The sequence below is a fragment of the Cucurbita maxima genome, unplaced genomic scaffold (genome assembly GCF_002738345.1).
Source record: "Cucurbita maxima cultivar Rimu unplaced genomic scaffold, Cmax_1.0 Cma_Scf00025, whole genome shotgun sequence".
Lineage (NCBI taxonomy): Eukaryota > Viridiplantae > Streptophyta > Magnoliopsida > Cucurbitales > Cucurbitaceae > Cucurbita > Cucurbita maxima.
In genome coordinates, this window is record NW_019272041.1 from 455610 (window position 1) to 481482 (window position 25873).

The 25873-nt window shown below is 36.0% G+C and overlaps 2 protein-coding genes, 1 non-coding gene and 1 pseudogene across 4 annotated transcripts; 2 read left to right on the forward strand and 2 right to left on the reverse strand.

Moving 5' to 3' along the window:
* Positions 1 to 31: 31 nt before the first annotated feature.
* Positions 32 to 2028, reverse strand: LOC111498421. 2 transcript variants are annotated; one of them, XM_023149666.1, is made up of 3 exons: positions 1779 to 2028; positions 1615 to 1662; positions 32 to 1374 (listed from the first exon to the last, which is right to left on the reverse strand). In XM_023149666.1, exon 3 carries the CDS (start codon positions 1364 to 1366, stop codon positions 182 to 184), a length of 1185 nt encoding a protein of 394 aa, XP_023005434.1. In that variant the 5' UTR covers positions 1367 to 1374; positions 1615 to 1662; positions 1779 to 2028; the 3' UTR covers positions 32 to 181. The 2 variants fall into 2 exon arrangements, with proteins under 2 accessions (XP_023005434.1, XP_023005433.1); XM_023149665.1 differs by lacking the exon at positions 1615 to 1662 and having other exon boundaries at positions 1779 to 2022.
* A 433-nt stretch (positions 2029 to 2461) lies between these two features.
* TRNAK-CUU lies at positions 2462 to 2534 on the reverse strand. Its single transcript has one exon. It is a non-coding gene; the product is annotated as a tRNA-Lys (tRNA).
* An 8171-nt stretch (positions 2535 to 10705) lies between these two features.
* LOC111498813 lies at positions 10706 to 17537 on the forward strand (annotated as a pseudogene).
* Positions 17538 to 22127: 4590 nt separating this feature from the next.
* Positions 22128 to 25790, forward strand: LOC111498347 (MND1-interacting protein 1-like). The gene is made up of 2 exons (XM_023149542.1): positions 22128 to 24127; positions 25117 to 25790. Exons 1-2 carry the CDS (start codon positions 22394 to 22396, stop codon positions 25636 to 25638), a joined length of 2256 nt encoding a protein of 751 aa, XP_023005310.1. The 5' UTR covers positions 22128 to 22393; the 3' UTR covers positions 25639 to 25790.
* Positions 25791 to 25873: the final 83 nt, after the last annotated feature.

Below are 25873 nucleotides of genomic sequence, written 5' to 3' on the forward strand. Positions count from 1 at the left end.
CCACAGCCCAATTATATGATTAAGCCTATCATTCATGAACCAAAGCTTCATATCATACGAACACCAACACACAAACATTCTAAAATTCTCTCCTTCAAATACATTTCAAACTGCATAAACCAAAGCCAAACAAACATGAAACCGTACTAAAACCAACAACTCTACTCGTCCCTGAATCTCATCAGAAGAACGCTCTGCTACCGTAAAACACACGAGAACCGTTGTTTTTCGGTGATTGTAGGTTCGGGTTAGAGCTCGAACTACCCGAACTCGGAGGACCATTTGTGTCGATATCCAAAGGAAGTTTCATCTTTGCCAATGACTCTGTGAATTGTTGCATACTTTTCATGTACATGTCCACAATGTCTTGTTGCACCACTTTCTCCTCCTCTGGCTCGATGCTCACGCAAACTACTGGCTTCGTAACTGTATCACTTGCTGCCTTGCTACACGAATCGTTGACCTCGCCGTTTTTAGCATTTGGTGCTGAAACATGTTCTTGGGTTGCAGGTTTTGAACTCGCTGATGTTTCTGATGACTCCGAGCATGTAGGTAGTGGCGGTGAAGAAACTGCGTCATTTGACACACTATTAGGTGGAGAATCGATCTTCGAAGCTTCACTCGACTTCTCGTTCGACATTGGAAAGACTGGATTCTCACCCTTGGGAATGGTTAAGTTCTCAGAAGATTCAGAATCCAAATTCGAACACGTGATACCGATGTACTCGGAGACCATTATCTGATCTTCGTTTGCAATCTTAAGATCCGGGAATTCCATCATGTCCAAATCACTTGGACGTGATTTGGTTAAACTCGAATCCTCCCCTTCTGCAATGGCTTCAAGGGGAGCTGTAGCTATGGCTGGAATGGCCATGAACTCTGGTGAAGCTCCATTATAAGAAATCGATAGCTGCACGAACCCGGCGGGCGAATGGAACAAATCGGTGGACGAAAGAGAGAACTCTTTCTCCAACTTCCCATTGACAACAACTTCTCTTAAAGGGATCAAAGCAAAACCAAGCAACTGATCTTCAAGATAATTCTTGACTCTACTCAGCATCCATAACTCACATTTGAGCGACGTATCGATGGATCGAACGTCGAGGCGAACGCTGTCGTTGAAAACAGGATTTCTCCCACCACCGTTGATGGTTTTGGTGGACACAGAGTTTTCAGGATCAGCAGTGAAAGAAAGCCTAGCATACACATCTTGCTTGTGGTATATGCATATGTTATGAATGTCTCTTGCTTGGTGAACCAACACCTCAAGAACACCAACAACTTCCTTATTCTCCTTCCCATTTTCCACAACACATTCCTTCTTCTGTTCCTCTGAAACAGCCATGTTCTTAGCTTCGGAAGCCATTAAAACAGCTGCAAAATCCCAAAAAATACCCCAATTTCAATCAACTTGGAAAAATCCTAAAGAACTCACAATTCAAAACTACAATCGGCAGAGTTTTTCACATCAAATACAGAGAAACAGAGCAAAAAAGCCCTAAATCAAAGATAAATAAACAGAAAAAATTTGAACAAAACTGAAAAGGGTTTACAAAAACAGTAAGAACCCAGAAGCCATAAGTGAAAAGAAATCAAAACCCTAAACCCAATTACCAGAAATGAGCACCGAATCTGAAAATCCCCAAATCCAGAAACAGAGCACTAGAAAGAACACACGAAGCAGAGTGAAATTCTTAGAATCCGAAAGCGAAAAGACAAAAGAAGAAAAAGGGGAACACAAATAGATAAAGAAGGGGAGAGTTTGTTTGTATTCATACCTTTAAGGCTCCAAAGTCAAAAACGATAATCCGGGAAATCTGGTGCACTTGAGAGCTCGAAATGGCCTCGAGAATGGGAATTGAATGATTTGTTTTCAGGGAATTTTTATGAGATGGGGTTTTAGGATGAAGAAGAGAGGAGGTGAATTGGGGGTTTGTAAATGGAAGTCCCACGCGTGGGGGCTGGGAATTGACGAATGAGACCAAGTGGGACACACAGATAAAAGAAACGCAGTGCACCGTTTTCATTACTGTTTTTTGTGTGAGCAGTGGATGTGTTTCAGCTTTTGAATCATCCACATCGCTGCCTTTCTTCAATTATTGATCAACAAAGTTCTTTAAATATGATATCACCAAAAGGAATGGCTTGGTCACATTGTTGTTCTTTCGCCTTTGGCTATGGAAATAAGACATCGAACACTTTGGTAAAGTTTGAAAATATGTTCTTTTGCATCGAAAGTGAAAAATTTTGTGTTGTTACAAAGTTACTTCAAGGAACTTCTGAGTCAAATTTTGAATCAAAGTGGGAGGGAAATTTCCAATGTCAAGCTACTAGAAATTATAATACCATAACATAAATGCAATTATATTCCATTTATTTTGCAACTAAAAATCGAGGTATTTAATTATTGTTTTACTTCGTCCAAAACGTTCATTTCTTCTAAAAAATAATATAAAAAATTCGCCCACCGTGGGGCTCGAACCCACGACCACAAGGTTAAGAGCCTTGCGCTCTACCAACTGAGCTAGACGGGCTTATGAACGCAATTCAAGAAATTTTAATATATTCCTTATATTATTAAATTTCATTTCTTCTCTTATGATTTGACTATTAATCACCAAGCAAATATCGTGATTAGCAACTATCATGTACTTAAGTGATAGAAGTGAATATAGTCCTCAAACGTTTGTATGGACCATTTTCAACCGTAATTTCTTTAGTTCTCTTACAGCTTTTGTTAAGCTAACTCGTTTCTATTTGCAAATAATGCAACTCTCACAAAGACTCATATCGCCAAAGTTTAGGTTTTCTAAAACTCATTTCACAACTAGAAACTTCAATCCTTTAACACTCTTATGTCCCAAGTCTATTGTGCATAGACTTGAATTGGAAGCACTTTCAGCTACAACAACAATGTTTATACACTCTGTAGCAGTGTATAAGCTTTCAGATTTTCCACAGGCTACACCATAGCACTCTTCACAATGTTCTACAAATTCTTTTCAAATAGTGTCCAACTGATCAATGAAGATAAAGTTTTGCTTGAGTCTAGAGATATATTTGACATACTTGAATGTTCATTGATTTTCTGTTGAAGTTTGTATACATACATCTCATTTTCCTTCAATCTCGAAGACTTTGTTGTTCGCGAGCTACACTTTACAAAATTTTTAGATTTGAAGTTTCAAAATGCTTCCTTCCTTGTTTGAAGACAAATGAAAATATGTAGCTGAATCCAAAATCAAAGATTCAATCGAGCTATCCACACCGAGGATTAGAATATCCCCAATGTTTTCTGCTGAATTGTAGAATCATTATCATCTCTAGCTTTGTGATTCTACTTCTTCTTTAGTTTTGTACAATGTGTCTAATCGTCTCCATTTTCTCCACAATTCTAACACATTTGTTTGGTATGTTTAGAGATGTTCTTCAGTTCTTCGATTTTGATTGACTATGTGCGTTTGGGCTCTTTAATTTACTTATTCTCATTCGGTCAACACTGAGATTACTGCTCGATGAATCTCCAATTTCTATTTGCAATAGTTGCGCGAAGAATTATATCTCGAATTTCATCAAACTCAAGTTTCTTAGATCCTCGAAAATTGTTGATCGCAACAACAACAATATCCCACAATTTGGGTAAGATAAACATCAAAATTAATGCTTTAATTTCATCTTCGAATTAATTTCCATAGAGGTCAATTGACATACAATCATATTGAATTTATTTATATGATCCATAGTAGATTCACATTTAGACATTTGTAGATTAGACAATCAACACATTAAATATATCTTGTACATAGTCGATGATTCTTTATACATATTAGACAGTTCCTTTAACAGATCTGACATTGTCTTCTTCTTAATGATTTTGAATGTCATTTTTCTAGATAGTGTCAATCGAATCAGTTGGAGACATAGTCGGGGCAAAGATCTTGGAGGTGCATCCCTGAAAGTCTGTAGTAAGAGTTCGTTGAAAGGTGCGTAGACACTGATAGAGACCTAGTGACATGGTCGTAGTTCAAGGAGACCTTTTAGCTTGAATACTATCCAACGGCCGCTCGTTACAGGAAGCAATTGGAGTTTATGAGCCTCCAACAAATTGATTGATTGTTGTAAGCTAATAAATTCGAGTGAGTAGAACAAGTTATTAACTTATAGATTAACTTTAGGAGAATTGCAAGTAGACTTGGTAGAACAAGCTACTCACTTATAAAGTAACCTCAAGAAAATTGTTAGTAGATTTAGTAGAATAAGTTACTAACTTACAGAAGAATTATAGGAGAATTGGTAGTAGTTAACAAATTGTTGACGTTTTATTTAGGAAAATTGGTAGTGATTTTTAACTTGAACAGAAAGTTTAAGAACGTAGTTAGTGTTTGATCCATTATAAATACGGTTGAGATGTATGCTCATTTCACAACAACACAACAACAAGCTCCACAACAACAAGCTCCACTCGATTATGCAACGCTTTGGGAGTAGTTGAATCATCGATAGCGATATGTAAGTGAGGCAATCGGCACTTGCAACATCAGGTTCCTTTTCAAGAAAAAAAGAGGAAGTTTGAGCAAATAACCTCTAGTCTACAATGTTTTGTCGATTCTCAACATCTTTTAGGGAAGCCACCCCTAGTTTAGGGTGGAATCAACAATCTAACCAATAGAGAAGCAATAGTAATGACAAACCCTAGTACAAATATTCTAGTAAATTCATTGTGGTCCTGTGGAAGGGTCGCTAGATACCCTTATTATAGAGATGTTCAAATAAATGATGTCACACTATCATATAATTATGATGACGTTGCACCTTTCGATTCAGGATACCGATGATTCACTTCCATCACAATGTAAACTAGCTAAGTTTGAAAAACATAAAAGTTAGTTCACCCCTTAGATCAGAGTAGATTTACTGTGCCAAAAAAGATAAACATCTCTCATGCCTCAATTGTATTTGATGAAAGAATGAGAATGGTGTTTAGACCATGATTTGGTTTATTGATGAATAAGAGAACCGCTTAAAACTTCGAGATCTCTTAAATGTTCAAATAGTTGTAGGACTTAGGCCTGAACTTCCTAGACTAGAGAGCCAACAATCTCACTCACTTAGTTGCAGTTGTACCTGAGAAAAAAAATGGTTTTAACTCTAAACTCCTCTTAACTTAAAATATTATGAAATAATTGAGTGGGTAGAACGTGAATAAAGAAGTATCAAGACAAGGTGTCTAAGTATCACTAGTGTAATTATCACATTACATCAAAACTAGTATCACTCGAATTCGAAAGGTAACAAACTATGTAATCCAACCAAAAGTGATACTAAAATTTGGGAAATATAGATGAGTAAACTATGTAAGATGAATAAATTACCACAATGCCTCTATGATAAGATTTATAATGAATGGTGTTTGAAATTCTTTATATTGGGTTAGAAAAGAGGAAGGGAGATTATGATATGTTGTTTAGGCGATTGATGGATGTTATCTCCCTGTTAAATTTATTTGTTAGCATGTTATTTTAGTTTATATTTTCAATGCTTTAGGTGATGGATAGGATATCTCCTTATTAAGCTCGCATGAATGTTTAGATTATGTATACCATGTTCTAGGTGATCGATAGGATCTTCTTACTAACGAGGAATGCACATGAGAACTAAGCTAAAATTAGGGCGCTAGAGATAGAGCTGTTGCAAATTGACCTAGGTCAAAACGTTTCTAGTAGATCGAGTACCATAGGATTGTGAGTGGTGATTCTAGGTATGGACCTCAAAACACCCATAGGTTAGAATAGTGTTAAGGTGTTAGTCTCGAATACCCTGGAAACAAGAGACGAGATTTAAGTTGTCTAGATGCCCTAAGAACATAGTAGACCTCCTTGACTAGAAAGACTTAGAAAGCCTAACAGGCTTATAAGTAGTAAGAACGATGTTATTGGGACTTTTGAGGTAATTTGAGTTACTATTGTATGTAGACATAGATCAAGTTAAAGCCGCAATTTCGTAAACCGGTCAAAAGAGGGATTTGGGACTACATGGATAGCTAACTCTTCTATTGCGTGTAGAAATGGATCAAAGATGACGCCATGGTTTTGTAAACAAGTTCTAAAGAGAGACTTTGGACTACATGAGTAATTATGATAAGGTGAACGAATATATATTGTGTACGAATGGATCAAGGCTGACATTGTGATTCTGTAAACCGGCCTTGGTAGAGACTTGAGATTAGATAGGTAGATATCTAAAGGTGAACAAATCTATTAAGTGGAGGAACTGGTCAAATTCAACGCCGCAATTTCATAAACTAATCTTGAAAGAGACTTGGGACTACACAAGTAGATAACTAATAGTGAGAGACATTATTGCATGTAGAAATTAGTTAAAGGTTGAGGCTTCGATCATGTAAACCGATCTTAGCAAGGGACTTGAGAATACATAGGTAGTTTTCTTATGATGGTTGCTCCTGAAATTTTGAGATCTACTCAGAAGTTGTAGGAGTAAGCCAAAATTTCATTGAACTTGGAGAAAAGTCCGTAAAAACCTACTAGGAATTGGATGCGATGAGAGCTTGGTTGATTATTGAGTTGATTATTGAGTGTACCTCTTTCTTATTTTCATTTTATTTAGTTGTTTATGATTTGTATTCAGTTTGTATACCGTTCTCATTCTCCATTTAATATAACTTAATAAAAAATAAAAAAAATGTATTTTTTCCTTTTGAATTTTTTATTTTGATGGTGTTGTATGACTCCAAAACGCGCAAGATTTTATCGTATTTTCACTACTTTTAGTTTTATTTGTCTACTATCGTCTTGTCATTTTAGTCACAATCTGATATTTGAAGTCTAGAAAATTGGGTCAACATGACACTTTCTGAGAGGCTGTGAGTTCAGTCCCTACTTTTTCCTTGCAACACTATCTATAAGTTCTATGAAGAAATCGAGGCCAAACATTAACTATACGAGCTTGGAAGAGGTCATTTTTTTGAGCTATTGACCACAAAAGAATCATGTCTTCCCACCTTTAGGAGGTTGAAGTTATTGATGTGGCCGATTCGATTTTCAAACCTGATCAGTCTCATAATTTTATCAAATAGGATTCCTTCTAGGTTAGTTCTCAAGAAAATCTTGATGGTTTAAGAAATTAGACTCAAAGATAAATCATCGAAAAAAAATTTTTTTGAGCAATTCGGATACCAGAAGCTCATGAACGGAGGACCCAAATGTCAATGATGAAGTAAGTAGCCAATATGGACTTTTATAAAGAAATACTTGTAGGAATTGCTTGAATTTCATTATGAACCGTAAGTTAAGTAAGATTTAAATGTCAATGATGAGGTAAGTGTTCTTGCCTTCAGATATTTGATCAATAAGATAATATGAATTTTAATCCAAATCAACAAGCAACTAGGTCCTTGACTATCCAATTAGGAACATTTTAAATGGACTGACTTACTCCTTTTCCGTCCTAAATCAGAAACAATGAACAGTAGGAAAGGGGAAAACACTCGCACTCTTTATCAAGACCAATCGAGAAGAGAATACAAAACACTGTGTAGAATACTTTTTTGGATTTCTTGGATGATACACAATACTTTTTTGGATTTCTTGATGAATAACCTACTAGAGCCTACGCAATCTAGACCGATCTAAAATTTCTTGGATGAATAATCTAAGTAGGGTGGAGGTGTATTTATACCAGAGCCTATGCAATCTAGATCTAAAAAATCTAAATATAACCAATATGAATTTTTTTCCTAAAATATCTAGATCTCTTCTTCTAAAATCAGATATCTTTCCTAAAATCTCTACTACAATAAATATACAATCGGTTCGTATAATTATTCGGTTTGACTCTATTGGGCTAGTGATGATATTTCAACACTCCCCTCAGCACTAGTCCTCATTCGCTGCACCATGTTGAGCTGACAGCGAAAACTCTCATGTTTGCCAGTATTTAGCCCTTTTGTAAACAAGTCTGCCACTTGGTCATCTATCTTGATTTGCTGCATCTCGATTTCTTCCTTCAAGACTTTCTCTCTAATGAAATGGCAGTGTACCTCCACATGCTTTGTTTTAACATAAAATACCGAATTTTCTACTAGGTGAATCGCATATTGATTGTTGCAATGAAGTGGTATTGGATACTCAATTTTTTGGTGTCAATCTTCCATCAAAAGTTTTAACATGTATTTTCCTAAGCTGCTCTAGCTGCTCTATACTCTGCTTCTTTAGTTGACAATGATATTGTTGGTTGTCTTTTATTATACCAAAAAATTATTCTCGAACCGAACTTGAATGCATACCCAGTGATTGATCTTCGGGTATCGTGGTCTCTTGTATAGTCGACATCACTATATCCAGCTAGCTTCCAGTCTCCGCTTCTTTTGTATAAACGATCATAATTGATTGTACCTTTGACATATCTCAAGGTTCGTCGAGCAGCATCCAAATGAGGCTTCTTCGGATTTTGCATATATTGATCAATGACTTCAACTTCATTTTTGAATTTCTTCGGTTGGTCCATGTAGAGCTATCTGTTTAGCTCTCCATGCAAGAAAGCATTATTCATATTCATCTGCCATAATTTCCAATCTTTATTTACCGTAAGTACTGGAGGAACTTGTACGATAATGATCTTTACCACTGAACTAAACGTTTCATCATAGTCTAGTCCATATTCTTGAGAGAACCCTGAATCTATAGTCTGAGCTTTGTATCTCACGATTGATCCATCCGGAGTACACATTATTTAGTAAGCCCACTTGTAAGATATGAGTTTAGTATCTCTTGGTCTTGGCACTAATTCCCAAGTTTGATTTTGTTCAGGGCTATAGTTTCTTCATCGCTTTCTGCCAAGCTGAGTTTTGTGATGCTTCTTCATATGTCTCTGGCTCATTAACTTCGTCTTCTACTGCGTTGGCATACTCTGGATTTGCCTTTAGGATTATTTCTGAATGTCTGAGTCATTAAGGTGTCATTTCATTTTAACTAGGTTCGCTTGGTTGAGTCACTTCTTGCTCACCAACACTAGTGTCACTTGAATCTTCAGGCACATCAGCACTTAAGCAAATGTGTACAATTTGCTCCTTCGTCTTTTGTGGAAGAATCTCTTCAGTTTGCTCCTTTGTGTTCTGTAAAAGAATTTCTTCCGTTTGCTCCTCTATGTTCTATAAAAGAATTTATTCAGTTAGCTCAAGGTCTGGTAATTCTTCCGTCTCTAAGGGCCACCCCTCTTTCATTGCATCGCTTTGATCGTCAATCATATGGTTTAAGCATCTTGAATCAATGATCCAGTCATCCTCATAATCGATATGCTCTTCCATCATTGCCATGAGTGCTAGCTCGTCGTCTACTATTGAACATAGTACCTCTGCATCTCATTCATCCTCTATCTTCTTTTTGGATATTGTCACATTGCTTTCAACCGACTTTTTCCTGGACCAACAATCTCTAGACATGTAGCCATTTTTCCCGCAATTATAGCAAATACCTTCAAATCTCTTTCCTGGGAAACTCTTGTTGTCGTTCTTCTAAGCTCTTTCGGGTTGTGAAGTTCCTTTGTGACTTCTTCTTTTGTCACCATTGTATCCACGTTTGGTAGACGGCCTATTATTGCTCCGACTTTCACTTGTGTAGAGTGCTTCTTCTTCACCCTTCAATGTGATGTCTCCCATTTGTTTAGCCATGGCTTCTTGGCTGGCTAACAAATTTTCGAACTCTACAAGTGATGGTTGAGTGAGCCATTCTTGTACAGCAGTAATAAAGCTTCTATATTCCGGTCGCAATCCGTGGATTATAATCCTCTTCATTCGAGATTCTACAATGGCGGACTTCAGGTCTAGTTCAGTAATCTCCCGAAAATTCGACTTGACCTTGTGGAAGTACTGAGCAATCGTCATGTCACTTTGTGAAGTTGACAACAACTCATTCTCTAGAAGTTGTAGCCTTGTATCGTTCTTCTTTGAGAACAACATCACGAATGTGTCCCATGCTTCTTTAGGTGTCTTGTCATCCCAAATATGTTATAAATCTCTTCTCCGATTGTGGTCTTCAAGACAAACATTGCTTTGCCTGCTTTGATTGTCCATTTGCGCAAGGCGCCGTTAGAATCCTCCTCTGGCGGCATAGTTTCACACCTGCCAACGATCTCCACAAAGATCTTGTCCTTGTAAATAGGACATCATGCATGTTGTCCACGTGTTGTAGTTGTTGTTGAGTTTCTTGATTCCTTCAACGATTTGGAAATCACCCATCGTGTTGGTCATACCTCAGTAATACCAAACACAAGACTTGCAGAGTCACAGACTACTCACGACACAAAAGAAACTCACTCACTACTAATCTCAAGAAATCGTTTCTGATGTGGAAGATCAGATAGAGCTGCAGCCACAGAGCATACTAAGAATTCCAAGAGATAAGATAACATACACTAACCTTGCTCTAATACCAATTGTTGAACGCAACACTCTGTGGGAAACACTCGCACTCTTTATTAAGACCGATTGAGAAGAGAATACAAGACATGTGTAGAATACTTTTTTGGATTTCTTGGATGAATAACCTAGGTAGGATGGAGGTGTATTTATACTCGAGTCTACGCAATCTAGACCTAACAAATCTAAATTTAACAAATCTGAATCTTTTTTCTAAAATATCTAGATCTCTTCTCATATCTTTCCTAAAATCTCTACTAAAATAAACGTACAATGGACTCTTACAATTATTGGGCTAGTGATCATGAGAGTCACCAAAGGGAAAAAGACACAGAAGAGGCTACTGTAAAATCAGAGAGTAGGAGGAAGAATTACCCTAATTCAGTAGCGATGGACAACCATAGAAAAAGAAGACCAAGAAAGATAGATTAACCTTAATTAAGCATAATCCTAATTCATCCGTTATCGATTGCATGACTGAATGAGCTGCGATGGTTGATGACCCCTGTGACTTGGGATGACTTCAAGACACATGGACCATGTTAATTGGAAACAAAAAATGATGGTTTGATGTGACATTGCACACAGTAGATCTTAGTGTCGAATAAAAGCAAGGTCGAGCCAAATGACTTGGCCTAATGTAGAGGCAAGTATTGTGTTGTAGATGATTGAACATGCACGCGTGATGGCGTATGTAACCGAACATATGTCGAAGATTTTTGGTTGCGGTCGGAAAAAGTAGAAGTCCCACTCCTATTAAGATAGGAATTGGAAGTGAGATGAAAGGTATGATCCATGAATATTGATACGTATATTCCATAAAAAAAGTATATTTAATTCCTAATTAATTTTTCTGATTCACTAGCTCTTATCTCTTTTCAAAAGGATCCGTTAATAAAAAATTTGAATATCTAAAACTTAATTTTTTGTCAAATACTTCAAATATAGCTTGGATTCCGTACAAGTGAAACACCGTCTGAAGTCTGACGAAGCCAGGATTGATCATGTGCGTGTCAAAATCATAATGTGGCACGGTTGAAAAAATAAAACCATGACACTAAGCATAGGAGACCTCAACCAATTTGACTCCTCACTCAGGAGAGATAATTTATTCCATGTTTTAAGTTTAGATGACAAATATTCTAAGTCTTTATATTTTATCTCAAATATTTTTATTAAATTTTTTAATAATATTTTTAAACTTTAAAAATTATTTTTTTTTTACCATAATCTTAAACTTAAAAAAAATGTTTTTAAAATATTCATATAGATGACTCTAAACCTAAATTCTTTAAATTTTTTTTTTTTTTTTTACCATAATCTTAAACTTATAAAAAATGTTTTTAAAATATCATATGGACGACTCTAAACCCTAAATTGATTAGCGTATCAATAATACTCATAAAATTTAAAAAGTTTAATCAATAAAAACTTATTTAAAACCCATCTATATGTTTCAAGTATATTAGTTAATTTTTTAAAGTCAATTAATTAAAAAATTATTAATCGTTTTAGATATATTCTTAAACTTTCAATCGGGGTTAGTAATACCAACTCTAAAATGTTTCTTAAACTCTCTAATCAAACAACTCATTTTCTACCAATTGAAGTCTTTTATATATATATATATATATATATCTCGGTGCACCCTATAGATTCTTCGTTACGAGGCTTTAAGGCATAAAATCAACAAAATCCACTCTTAGAGATTAGAAAACTGAAGTGGTGCACGGTGGGGTTCAAACCCATAACAACAAAGTTAAAAGCCTTGTCCTCTACAAACTAAGCTAGACGGGCTTCTTGGTGTAATTGAACTTCAATTTGTTAAATAGCCATATTGTTTTACGTTTATCATGATCACTTTTTTTTTTTTTTTTTTTTTTTTTTACCTAACCGTATTATTTTATCAATCTATCATAATCATATCATTTTCTATCCATAATTTTATCGTATCGTCTTATCAATCTATCATAACCATATCGTTTTCTATATATAATTTTATCGTATCGTTTTATCAATCTATCATAACTATAACGTTTTCTATATATGATCATATCATATCATTTTATCAATCTATCATAACCATAACATTTTCTATACATGATTTTATCGTATCGTTTTATCAATCTATCATAACCATATTATTTTTTATACACAACCTATCGTATCGTTTTATCAATCTATCATAACCATAACGTTTTCTATACATGATTTTATCGTATCGTTTTATCAATCTATTATAACCATATTGTTTTTTATGCATAACCTTATCGTATCATTTTATCAATCTATCATAACCATAACGTTTTCTATATATAACCTTATCATATCCTTTTATCAATCTATCATAACCATATCGTTCTCTATACATAACCTTATCGTATCGTTTTATCAATCTATCATAACCATAACGTTATCTATACATAACCTTATCGTATCGTTTTATCAATTTATCATAACCATATCATTTTCTGTACATAACATTATCGTATCGTTCTATCAATCTATCATAGTCATAACGTTTATCACATCCTTCTTGTATCTTATCTCAAACATATCATTGAACACATCATACCGTAAGTGTTATCATACAATTTACATATCATAACATATACATATCATATCATAGTCATATCGACCCATAAACAATTCACACATATCAAATATATGACACGTGCAGAACCACGGGGCACGTGTCAACATCAAATATAACCATGCTGATAGTAAGACCACTTACTTGGTTGGCCTTAACCGACGTTCTATCAAATTTTTGAGATTGATTTGTTTGTCTCTCGAAGTTTGTAACGACGAACATGGAGGTATATATTCTACCATATTAAGAACTTTCGTCTATTTTTTATTTATTTATTTTTTTTTTATTTTTTTTTTTTTTTTGAAAAAAGTATAGATGGAAGGGAAGAACTAACAAAACCTTGTAGTGGAGTCGTTGATTTATACCCACTTTCAAATCAGGTTAAGAGAGCTCTCTCTAAAAATAAATGCGTATTCTAACTTTTCCCTTCTTTTTTTTTTTAATTTTACCCTAGTTTTTGGAGTGTGAGAGGGGAAATGGGTTATTTTCATTTTTTTTTTTTTTTTTTTTGAATTCTTACTCATTTCATCCTCATACGTCTCACATCATCTTATTATTATACATCATCATCAGACATCATGTACATCATCAAGTCATCATACATCATCATCATTTCGACATCATGTACATCATCAAGTCATCATATAATATAAAGCATAAATGATCTGTGCAAGGGTTATTGGACACGTGTCATCATACATAAAGACAAGTCTTGTAACCGAGTCAATAAGGTCACTTTGGCTTAGGCCAATGCCACTCCTTGATATTAGCTTAACATTTTTCCTTCGACAAAACCTTCAATTTTTCGCCCCTTAATTTATTAAAAAAATAGCTCAACTTTCCACAATGGTACCATAAACTATCATGATTTTGCTTTAGGCTTCCCAAAAAGTCTCGTACCAATCGAGATGTATTCCTTGCTAATAAACTCATGATCATTCTCTAAATTGGCCAAATATGGGACTCCTTTCCAAGAATCTTAAACAATCCTCCCCTCAAACAAAATACACTATAGAGTCTCCCCTGAGGCCTATGGAGCCCTCGACTCCTTCTTTGGAGTCCTCGAACAAAGTATACCATTTGTTTGACACTTGAGTCACTTTTGATTACACCTTCGAGGCTCATAACTTCTTTGTTCGATAGTTGATAATTCTATTGACATTGCTAAGTTCAGAGCATGACTTTGATACTAGATTGTTGAACAAACTCTTTGTGAAAAACATTCGCACTATTTATTAAGATCAAACAAGAAGAGACTACAAGACACCCGATAGAATATTAATACTTTTGTATTTCTTGGGATGATAACCTAGGGTAGAGGGGTATTTATAGTAAACGCTAAATCAATTTATTCTTAAAATTTCTAACATATTTTCTACCATATATAAAAAAAATTTCCTAAAATATTTAGATATGTTTATTTCTAAAATTCCTAAATATACAGTGACCCATACAATTGACCAAAATTTTTGCTAGGCAAATTGTAGATTGGTTGCTACAATGAAGTGGTATTGGATAGTCAACTTAGTTAATTTTCTGGTGTCAATCTTCTATCAAGAGTTTCAACTCAGCCATGTTATTTCCTGAGCTGCTCGATACACTTTATTTTGTAAATCCACTTGCAAAAGATGACGTCTCCTACTCTTTATACTAATTTTCAAGTTTAATTTTGCTCCTTCATCTTCAATGTTGCCTAAGTTTGGTAATACTTTCTTCTATGAGGGACATCTCGCTTCCATTGCACCACTCTCATCTTCAATCATTCTTGAATCAATGATTCAGTCATCATCGAAATCAATATTATGAATGTTTGATTAATCCACCACATCTAAATGATATGAAAGTTATTTTTTTATAATCAAATAAATTACAAGGATATGGAAATAGTAATAAATGAAAATAACAATAAATGGAAAGATACCTATGGTAATAAGGCAAATATTAGATATTTTCCTTATAATAAAATATCAAATATAATATATATGGTAAACTATAATTTATTACTAAATATCCTTCACACCCCACCGCAAGCTAAGCGTCTGATTTAAACGAACGTGAAGTTTGAATCTGAAAAATTCAAAGAGGTTGAGACACTTTTCGTGAAGATGTCAACAACCTGGTTCAGAGGAGGTGTAGAGAAACACTTTCTTGGCCATCGGAAATTGCAGAGGGATCGCCGCTGAGCGACGATGTTGCCTTGGCTTCGGCGAGAATATGTCTAACCCATGAAGAGGGATTGTCGCTCAGCGACGATGCTGCCTTGGCTCTGGTGAGAATATGTCTAACCCCAAGAAGTAGAAGGGGAAACCTAGAGCAAGGGACAAAGACAATGTTGAAGCCTGAAAAGTCGCCACATTGGGCGAAGGAGCCAATTTTGGCGAGAAGGGCAGTCAGAAGAGTCGCCACGTTGAGCGAAGGAGCCAATTTTTTTGGCAGGAAGGGCGATGGCAACTTGGTTGGCGAATAGGCCAGTGCGGCACCCAGATTCCAAAGGTAAATCTCTGCAAAAGGTTGATGGGCTTGTCGAGATTCTGTATATTTCTGGAGATAACACTCATGAGGATCCTGAGATTAGGGTTTCTGTGAAGGATGAAGGGTTGATTGGGAAGAAAATGAGAGAGACTATATTGGCCAAGGGGAAAACCGATTGGGTTGGAAAAGGTGAGGTTGTATGTACAGAGTATGACGAAAGGTGATTTGGAGGTCAATAGGGTGGAGCCGAAGAGTAATCAATCGGCTCCACCTGCGGCAACCATGAAGACTGCCCCTGCGGCGTCAAAGGCAGCAGGGGTCGTGGAGAAAAAGATTAGAGGATTCAAAAGTCATTGAAACGAAAGTATCTAGATCAAATAAATTACAAGGATATATGTAAATAGTAATAAATTGAAATAATAATAAATGGAAAGATGCCCTATAATAAAATATCAAATATAATATATATGATAAACTATAATTTATTACTAAATATTCTTAACACCCCACTGCAAACTAAGCGTCGGATTTAAACGAACAGCTACAACCACAAAGCATACTAAGAATTTCAAGAGATCAGACAACCTACACCAACCTCGTTCTGCTACCATGTTAGGAATCATGACTTTCCACAATGGTATGATATTGTCCACTTTGATCATAAGCTATCATGGTTTTTCTTTGGACTTCCTCAAAAGGTCTCAAACCAATGAGATGTATTCCTTATTAAGAAAGGGATGATCATTCTCTAAATTAGCCAATATCATACTTCCTCCAATAATCCTTAACAAACTTCAATAAAAATTAGAAAATTACTTCTTTTTATTCCAGTTTTTCGAGCTTACAAGAATTTTGCTACTCCAACAATTTTCTACTGCTCGATCACTTGGTCGGAGTCGAGGATATCACCAATTAGTCGAACAGTGATCAAGAGGAGGGAGTGATCGGAAGAGAAGAAGACTATAGTGGCTAAAGGTCTTTAAAGAAAACCTATTTTTTCCCTAGCAACTCTTCAACTTTAAAATGTTCTACAAGTCCAATTAAACTCGATGGATCAAAAACACCCCAAATGAGAATCAAGCACAAATTGTAAACCAATCATTAATCCAACAATTGAATGAGAAAAATAAATTCGTCTAAACTAGAATTTGGGTCATTACAAAAATTATGTACTTAGGTTTATTTACGTTATCATTTTGGCAATTCTATTGTCAAAACATCTTTGTTGAACCCCTTTGAGTAAAATGAGTTGTAAATAATAGAGAGCAAATGTTTTTGGGTTGGCATTTTGTCTTCACTCCTCCAATTATGTCAATAGCCCATTCCCTTCATTTTAACCTTATATTATCCCTCCATTTCCTATCCCTTTCAAACTCCCACCGCACATATCTTAAATCTCATCTCTATTTCCTCTTCAACCATTGCGTTATCGATGTGGAACCCGAACCAAGCTCACCGAGACGACGACCACGACGATTCATGGGAGATTAGGGCTTTTGCAGAGGACACTATGAGCACAACTTGGCCACCTAGGTCTTACAATTGCACATTTTGTGGACGAGAATTTAGATCTGCCCAAGCCTTGGGTGGCCACATGAATGTTCATCGTCGCGACCGCGTACGTTTTCACCGCGAAACTCAACCCATCTCATCCTCGACGTCGTCTTTCACGATCCCCGCCACCAACGTCGTCTACGATGATGGTGGGGTTTGTTTCTTCTACCAATTACCAAATGAAAGTAGCGATTTCCTCCACTCAATCTCTTTACACTCCGCTACACCATATCCATCAAACAATCCGATTGCGTCGTCCATACCATCTTTAAAGTTGTCGGGAGAGGTCGGAGGAACGTCGAGCTCCTCGTCTCACTGCAGTCACATGTCTAGCAAAGGAGATGAATCCTTGATATCAATTGATGATGGAGCTGAGAAGCTTGATCTAGAGCTGAGACTTGGACACAGGCCATCTCCAGCTTGAAAAACAAATGGTAAGAGGAGAGATGAGAGAGAAAATTAGGGTTTTAAGGAAGGACAAGCAAAAGCTAGCAAGCAGTGTAGTGTCATTTTCCTTTTGCATGGATTTCTGAGAAATGAAAGCTTTGTGTGAGCATTTATGTCCGTGGGGATTGTTCCATACGACAAAGAAACCAACTTTGAGTCCTCTTCTTTGTACAAACTACAAAACTACCATCAAACATTCCTAATGAGCTCATGTCTTGTTTCAAAGTTGTCTTCCTTCTCTTGTTTTTGCCCAAAAAATAAGTTGGATTTTGAAATTTTCAATCAATAGTGTAACAAAAATAAGATAATGACGAAACCAAAATAAAATAAAACAAAACCGTGTTCGAGTTTATTTATAAATGGAGAATAGATTTAGGATACAAACTTAAACAAAACATAAAAGAACTAAGATATACAGACCCAACTAACGCTTTGGGATGACCCTTCTATGATTACACAACTCTTGAATACAACACCTAAAAAAGAAAGGTAGAATGGGTGAGTATAAAAATACTTAGTAAACTCCCTATTTGTAAATTCTCATTACATCCAATTTCTAGTAGGTATCCGAGATTTTCTCTAGACACTAAGAAGTTCGAGCCTAATCTACAATTATTTGAGCTTCTGTAAAGGTCTCGAAGTTTCAACCAGTTCTCATGTCCATCACAAACTCACTCTAGGTCTAGATGTCGTTCATCCAATTATGACGCTATAGATCTACTTGACGGCGTATCTTAACTTTGCTCCATTAATTTCTGAGTATTCTAAGTACAAAAAGGTTTAGTAGTGCCTAACCTAGAGAGAAAGAAAATGGGTTTGCTCCAAGGAAGGGGCTGATCACCGTGATAGTTTCTCCAATAAATGACTCAAGCTAAGGTGAACGAGAGGTCATGAGGTTAGTACCTATCTCTTCTTTGCAACATCCTCTACTTGTAGAAAGAAATTGAGGCTAAAATATTAATGAACATGGCTGTGAAAGGTCATTTTTAGAGTTAAGGAGCCCATTAAAATCGTCTATCTTCCCTCTCGATGATTATGTGATAACCAACCACGTCACTTCAATCCAGACAAACTTAGGTCGAAAAATAGACTCCCTCCAAAGATATACACAAGAAAATTGGGAGATATTTGGACACTTTAGGTCGAAAACGAGGCCTCCAATGGATGACATTAAGCCGTCATCTTGGACTTTTCTCAAATTTTACTAATGACTTAAGAAAAGTAAAAATTAAAGGAAAACCAAAGAATTTGGCCAATAACCAAAAGGTAAAAGACTTAAACTCGATGTTTTACTTAGGAATCGTGAGACATTAAATAACTCATAAATAACTTTTTCTGTTTATGAAGTTTTAATATATGACCTATTCCCACGTAATAACGATTTATGTGACTTTTAATGGACATAAGAACATGTTTAATGCTTAAACCAAGAACAAGGGTAAAATGACCCAAATACCCCTACTATGTTAGTAGATTATTTCATACTCTTAAGGTCTTAAGATTAGGTCAAAAATAATTATACAAGAGTTCAAAGTAATTCAAGCATGTTTAGAACAAAAATCAAGATGGGGTGGATAATGACAAAAATACCCCTAGTAGGTAGTTAAGATGTTTCACAGCGTAAATAAATCTCAAATGACTTAAAATCTTATAATGATGACTATTTTAGGGATATAAAAAACTATGCAAGGTTTCAATTACGAAGCTAAACCAATATGGAGTGAAAAAGGACTAAAATACCCCTACCTGATCTTATGATGTTTTCCATCGCTAAAAAAACTCCAAATGATATGAAAGTCTTATAAGAGACTCATTTATAGTAATGAATAGATGTTGGTGAATGATAGAAGCAGATTTGGAGTAGGTATGATAGAGAGACAATCCTACGAACTAGTCTCCATTGTTTCGCGTCCACTATTTTCTGTCATTTTGTAATTCATTCCCTTTAGTATTTAAACTTTAACTTTGTTTCAAATATTGTAACATAAGGTATCTTTGAAAATAAAAAAAATTCTACTGTATTTATATATCTCCTTTAAGTCGTAATTCGTGCTCGAAAAACTTAAAAAATTGAGTTGTGAATTTACAAAAAAAAAAAAAAAAAAAAAAAAAAAAAAAAAAAAAAAAAAAAAGANCATTGCATAATCTTCTGATCCAATGATGTGACTTTGAGGATCCCAACAGCCATGACTCCTTTCTCTGCCTATATTTTCTGACCCAGTTCATTTAATATCAATGACCACTTGAAATATCTCTGAGAGAAAGAGGAATACTCAGTAATTTATGAACCGATAAAGCACCCAACACAAGAGGAATGAAATAGTTGGGAATGTGATCAAAAAGAAAATAACAAGTGGAGTGATTCCAATGAACCGCTAGCAGTTTTAGAAGAAATCAGAAAAGCTTTTGAATCACTATAACTTTTTATTAAGAAAGTACCGCAGTTGGATTTAAAACTACTGCCTTCTAATCTTAAATATGCATATTTAGGTGACAAGAAGACATTACCAGTCATCTACTTGGCAACTTTGTCACTAGTCCAGGAAAAATATGTTCCTAGACATTAAAGAAGCACAAGGGAGCAATAGGTTGGAGATTGGCGAATAATAGTAAATGAGAATAATAAGTTGATCTCTCTGTATAGATAGTATATATGGATCAAGGAAGACTAAACAAAGCAACGTGCAAATACTATTTTTCCTTATCATTCATAGAACAAATGCTTGACAGCTGGAAAGTCCTATTACTGCTTCTTATATGGTTATTAAAGATACAATCCGTTCGAGACTAAGAGAATACCAAATTCATGTCCTTGTGGAAATTTTGCCTTTGAAGGATGCCTATTAGGCTATGCAATGCTCTAGTAACATTCCAACTATGTATGATGACAATCTTTACCGACATGATGGAAACAATTATGAAATTTTTCAGGATGACTTCTCGATTCTTTTAAAACCTTTCTGACTAATTTGGGAAGGTTACTATGAAGAAATGAAGAGAAAAATTTTGTACTAAATTGGGATAACTGTTATTTCATAGTCAATGAAGGAATAGGCTTGGCCACACGATCTTAAGAAAAGAATAAAAGTTATGATCAATGTTTATAGAGTTCTACAAATGTTATGATCAATGTCAAAGGACAAGTAGTATCAATAAAACAACTTAGTTACCGTTAAATTTCATTTTAGAAGTAGAGCTTTTTGACGTATGTGACATTAATTTTATGGGGTCATTTCCACCTTCTCACATAAATTTATACATTCTAGTAGCGGTGGATTGCTTTCTAAGCAGGTGGAAGCAATAGCTTGCCTAGTTAACGATGGGAGCACTTTACTCAAGCTTCTAAAAAGGAACATATTCACTCGATTTGGTGTGCTAAGGGCGTTAATCAATGATAAAAGATAACATTTTACCTATTTGAGACGAATAATGTAAAACATAGGTGACAATACCTATCGTCCCTTATAGAAAGTGATACAACCTAATAGTAGGGACACATTTGTTAAGTTTGATGATGCATTATGGATTTATAGGACAGCTTTCATAACTTCCCTAGGGATGTCTCCTTACAAGGAATTGGAATATAAAGCATTTTGGCATTAAGAAGTTAAATTTTGATTATGGCTACAAAGTGAGGAGGGAAGGATAATGCAACTAAACAAGTTGGACGAATTTAGGCACCTAGTCTATGAAAATGCCAAGATGTATGCCGAGAAAACAAAAAAAAAAAAAAAAAAAAAAAAAAAAAAAAAAAAAAAAAAAAAAAAAACATGACAACAAAATAAGGCAAAAAGAGTTAAAAAAAGACAACAAGTGGTTTCTTGAGAAATTAAAATCAAGATGGTTTGGTCTTTTCGAGGAAGTCACTGCCTATATGCCAACAATCATCCCGAGGGAAGACACACGAGAACATGAAGTCAGCTAATTTCACTTTGTGTATATTTGGATATGATTGATTATTTTCGCATAATATATATTTTTTTTAATATGCATTCCTTATCTATCACACTTTTTTATTCAACAACCTGCCATATATTATAATAGAAAGCATCAACCTATCATGATATTACTCGTAAGTAAGAATTTTTAAGGAAGTAGAAGAGAGGATGCAAAGAGTGGACGAATCAAGAAGTGGTTTTCAACGATTTCTTAATGTGAGGTCACTTGGAAACGCATTAAGAGACCTGAAGCCAACCTCATCCTACATCGCTATATTTATGAAGAGTCGGTTGACAAAGACATCAACTAATTGAGTGGAGTAGGATGTCACGGTAATGCTTGTCCAAGACATGTTGTGTAGCCACATGTTGGATTTTTCGATCATGCTTGTATGTCCATTACAACCCATTTTTACTTGGTTACATGTTAGGTGGGTCTTTATTATTATTGTTGTGTCAATACAGGGGTGGATGACCGTTCGTCAAAAATCATGTCTACCGTCACTAACTTTAAAATGCCCAAAATGTTATAGGAGATCTAAGTAGCTTGTCAAGTTTTGAGGGTGGAATAGTTACAAATTTAATAAAAATTTAATAAAAATTTAATAAAGAAATGGAGATTTAAATTTGAAAATCCAATTTGGTGTTACACACGAAATGGTCTAGTAAGACCAATCCCTTCGGGGGAGTTCAAAAGGTTTCATACGTACCTGCCCTCTCTCTCTCTCTCTCTCATAGTTCCCTTTACCAATTTGAGCAACGCATGCCACATCCATCGCAAATCTTCTTCAAACCCAGTGAGTTTCTCTTGTTATTTATCGATAGTTTCATCAATTACGGTACAGTTTGATTCAAATACTACTGGTTTCTCAATCTTTCCCAACTTTTCACGACTCTTTAATCTCTTTTTTGATTTTCTTGTCGCTTGTTTTCGTTCGTATTTTAATACAATTGCAAATGGGTTGCACGGTGAGGGATAAGCATGTTCGAACGAGTCGGAGGCTTCGATCGGTAAAATCCGTAATCGATCCGCGTTCTTATCAAGAACGAGATTCACTTCACAAATCTGTGCTTGAATCGAGTTCCAAGCCGTTGGATTATCATATAGGGCTCGGCGATTCGAACCAAAATACCGCGGTTACGTTAAACTCTAATTCTAGTTCCTACTCGGATGGTGGTGAATGGGTTTACTGTACGGAGGAGCAATTGGAGAAAATCTTGATGAAGAATTTACAATTTATTTATACTGAAGCTATTTCTAAGCTTGTAGCATTGGGTTATGATGAGGATTCTACGATGAGAGCGATTTTGCAAAATGGGCATTGCGATGGTACCATGGATGCTCTAACAAATGTACTGCATAATTCACTGAAGTTTTTGAATGTTAACGACAATCCTGATAATGCCAACACCGAGGCAGTTGCAGCTGTTGTAGCTGCTGCCGAATCTGGTGATGATAACGGTAATGGTATTGCCATTGCCATTGCTAATGCTCATGCTAATTTATCTGTGCATGATCCTGAGCCTGTGTTCTCTGATTTAAGGCAATTGCAGGAGTACTCGTTGGCTAGTATGGTGTGTTTTTTGCAACAAGTTAGGCCTCATTTGACTAAACGAGATGCTATGCGGTGTCTGCTTATGAGTGATCTTCATGTCGGTCGGGCAAGTGCCATGGAAATTCCGGTGCTTCCTTCAATACCAAGTCCTGTTAATGGGACAGCGTCTGGAGCCAATGGTGAGAATGTTCGTAAACAACCAGTGAGCTTTTTGGCCCCATCCCATTGTAAATTTCAGGGTAGTTCAGGTTTTGGAAATGGTGGAGGTTTGGAATTTTCTGTTAATGGGTCTCCATCTTATGCCCCTGATATGAATTTGCCTAGTGATATTGAGTGTCCGAAGAGGTTTAATCTTTCTCCTTCAATGAAGTCGTTGTTGAAGAGGAATGTGGCTGCATTTGCTGCTGGTTTTCGAGCAAACTCAAAGCACATTCAGGTGCAGTCTCAAGCTTGTGCAAATGCCTTACCAAGTGAAAATTCCCCTGTTGGAGTTCCGGTGGAGAAAAGAGGGTTGTCCCAGATTTCAGAGAACCAAGCTGCTGTAAATTCAATGTTGAGTAAATTTCGCGATTTGAAACTTTATGAGAATTTGGATTTCGTTGCAGAAGATCAAAAGGATGAAGTGATTGTAAATCTCTTGCATCAGATTAAAGAACTTGAAAGACAAGTAAAGGAGCGGAAAGAGTGGGCGCACGAAAAGGCAATGCAAGCTGCAAAGAAACTGAGTCATGATCTCACTGAGCTTAAATTTTTGAGGATGGAAAGGGAAGAGACCCAACGCCTGAAAAAAGGCAAGCAAACTTTAGAGGACTCAACAATGAAACGACTATACGAGATGGAGAATGCTTTGAGAAAGGCCAGTGGTCAGGTGGATCGTGCAAATGTGGGAGTGCGACGCCTTGAGACAGAAAATGCAGAAATTAAGGCAGAGATTGAAGCTTTAAAGTTAAGTGCTTCCGAGTCTGCCACTGCTTGTTTGAAGGTTGCAAAGAGGGAGAAAAAAAGCCTAAAGAGACTACTGGCCTGGGAAAAGCAAAAAACAAAATTACAGGAGCAGATTGCAGAGGAGAGGGATAAGATATCAAAGTTGCAAGATGAATTGGAGATGATCAAGTTAGCTCAACAAGAGGCCGAGGTAAAAACTCTTATGTTCCTCACTTTTCCTTTCACAATTAGTTGATGTTCAATAGCAATTAACAAAGCCAAGTTGTAAATAGTTTTATCTGGTTCATATTGCTGAGGTGATTTGCTATTTACGCAAATAATGGCAATGAATCAACACAAGTAACAGCAAGGATTAGTAACTCAGCTGTCAGCTCCCTTTAGGATATGAATAGCTGAACCATTTTTTTTGCCTCTTTGACCTTAATGATTTACTATTTTGCTGAGTATCAAACATGATTGAGAACTGTAGGTTTGATTTTGCCAAAAAAATAGTTGCATAACCCGAGTTTTGCAAGTCGTCTTAGTGTCTTTTCTGCTCGAGTCATCTGAGATTGATAATGTAAAGGCTATGGTTCAAAATCACTATAGTTTCAAGGCTGTTCCTTTTTCCTGCTTTTCTTGTATATCACTGATACCATTGTTTCGTTAAAAGTAGGAACTGCAGTATAAAACTTTTTAGTATAATTTTTCACTGCTCAGCTAATTTCGGACTCTCATGAAAACATAGTGATCTGCTTCTGTGATGGTCATACCTTTGACGGAAGCTTGCAGGCTGCTTATCGCTTGAAAGTTTCAAAATCTGCATTTTGTTTGTCCTGAATATGCATAAACTAGAAGGAAATTGTGCTTGTGAATCGTAGATCACTCTTTGTTCTTTTAAATGTTCTATCTAATGATTTCCTGATTATATTAGATGATTGAATTCCTCTTGCTCTAAGCACCAATAAAACCACCTTCCATTGCAACCATGTGAGTTTTCAGATTAGCTATGTTGGTGATTGCTATGCTTATATAAGTGGGTGTCGCTGTCTATTTGTCCTGCTTTCCTTGTTCACTCAAACACCTTGTTTCTTGCCTCTGGAATAACATGTTGCTGCCATTGTAGTTCTCTCGTAAAACAATACCTTCATATAGTGTTCCTTATCATTTACCGTGCGAAGGATGATGAATGTTCTACAGGTGAGGTGGAGGCAGGAGGTGAATGCTAAAGAGGCTGCCATGGTCCAAGTGGAAGACAAGAGACGTAGTAAAGAAGCAGCGGAGGCAAGTAGTAAAAGAAAGCTCGAGACGTTACGCCTTAAGATAGAGATAGATTTTCAGCGGCACAAGGATGATCTGCAAAGGCTTGAACAAGACCTTTTTCGTCTACAAACATCTGCACAAGCCACTGATGAACCACATCACCCCTCCAATAACACACCCAAAAGAAGTTCAAAGGATGTAAGACCCCAGGGAGAAACCATTGCGAAAATGCTTCGTGAATTGGATAACTATGAGGATTATTCAGAGAACGAGGTCGAGCGCAACCGTGAATGCATAATATGCATGAGAGATGAGGTTGCTATTGTTTTCTTGCCTTGTGCTCACCAAGTTCTGTGTAACAGTTGCAGTGATAACTATGGCAGAAAGGGTAAAGCAACATGCCCATGTTGTCGGGTTCCAATAGAACAAAGAATCCGAGTTTTTGGTGCGAGTTCGTAGAACGATAGTAGGAGTTTTCAAAGAATAGCATATCTCAACTGTAACATTTCTTTGTTAAAAGATACTGAGTTTACAGTGCTCTGCATACTTTTGTCATATATATATATATATATATATATATATATATACACCTTTGAATATGTTTACTTCAATATGCTTTTGGTATATGAGAATGGTTACAGTGTATACAAATAAAACATAACAAAACAAAGTTGCCTTGCATATGGCAACTTTT

Coding starts and splice junctions, on each gene's coding strand:
- LOC111498421 (XM_023149666.1), bottom strand. CDS start 1,366: ATGGCTTCCGAAGCTAAGAACATGGCTGTTTCAGAGGAACAGAAGAAG.
- LOC111498347 (XM_023149542.1), top strand. CDS start 22,394: ATGGGTTGCACGGTGAGGGATAAGCATGTTCGAACGAGTCGGAGGCTT. Junction 24,128..25,116: donor TAGCTCAACAAGAGGCCGAG/GTAAAAACTCTT, acceptor AATGTTCTACAG/GTGAGGTGGAGGCAGGAGGT.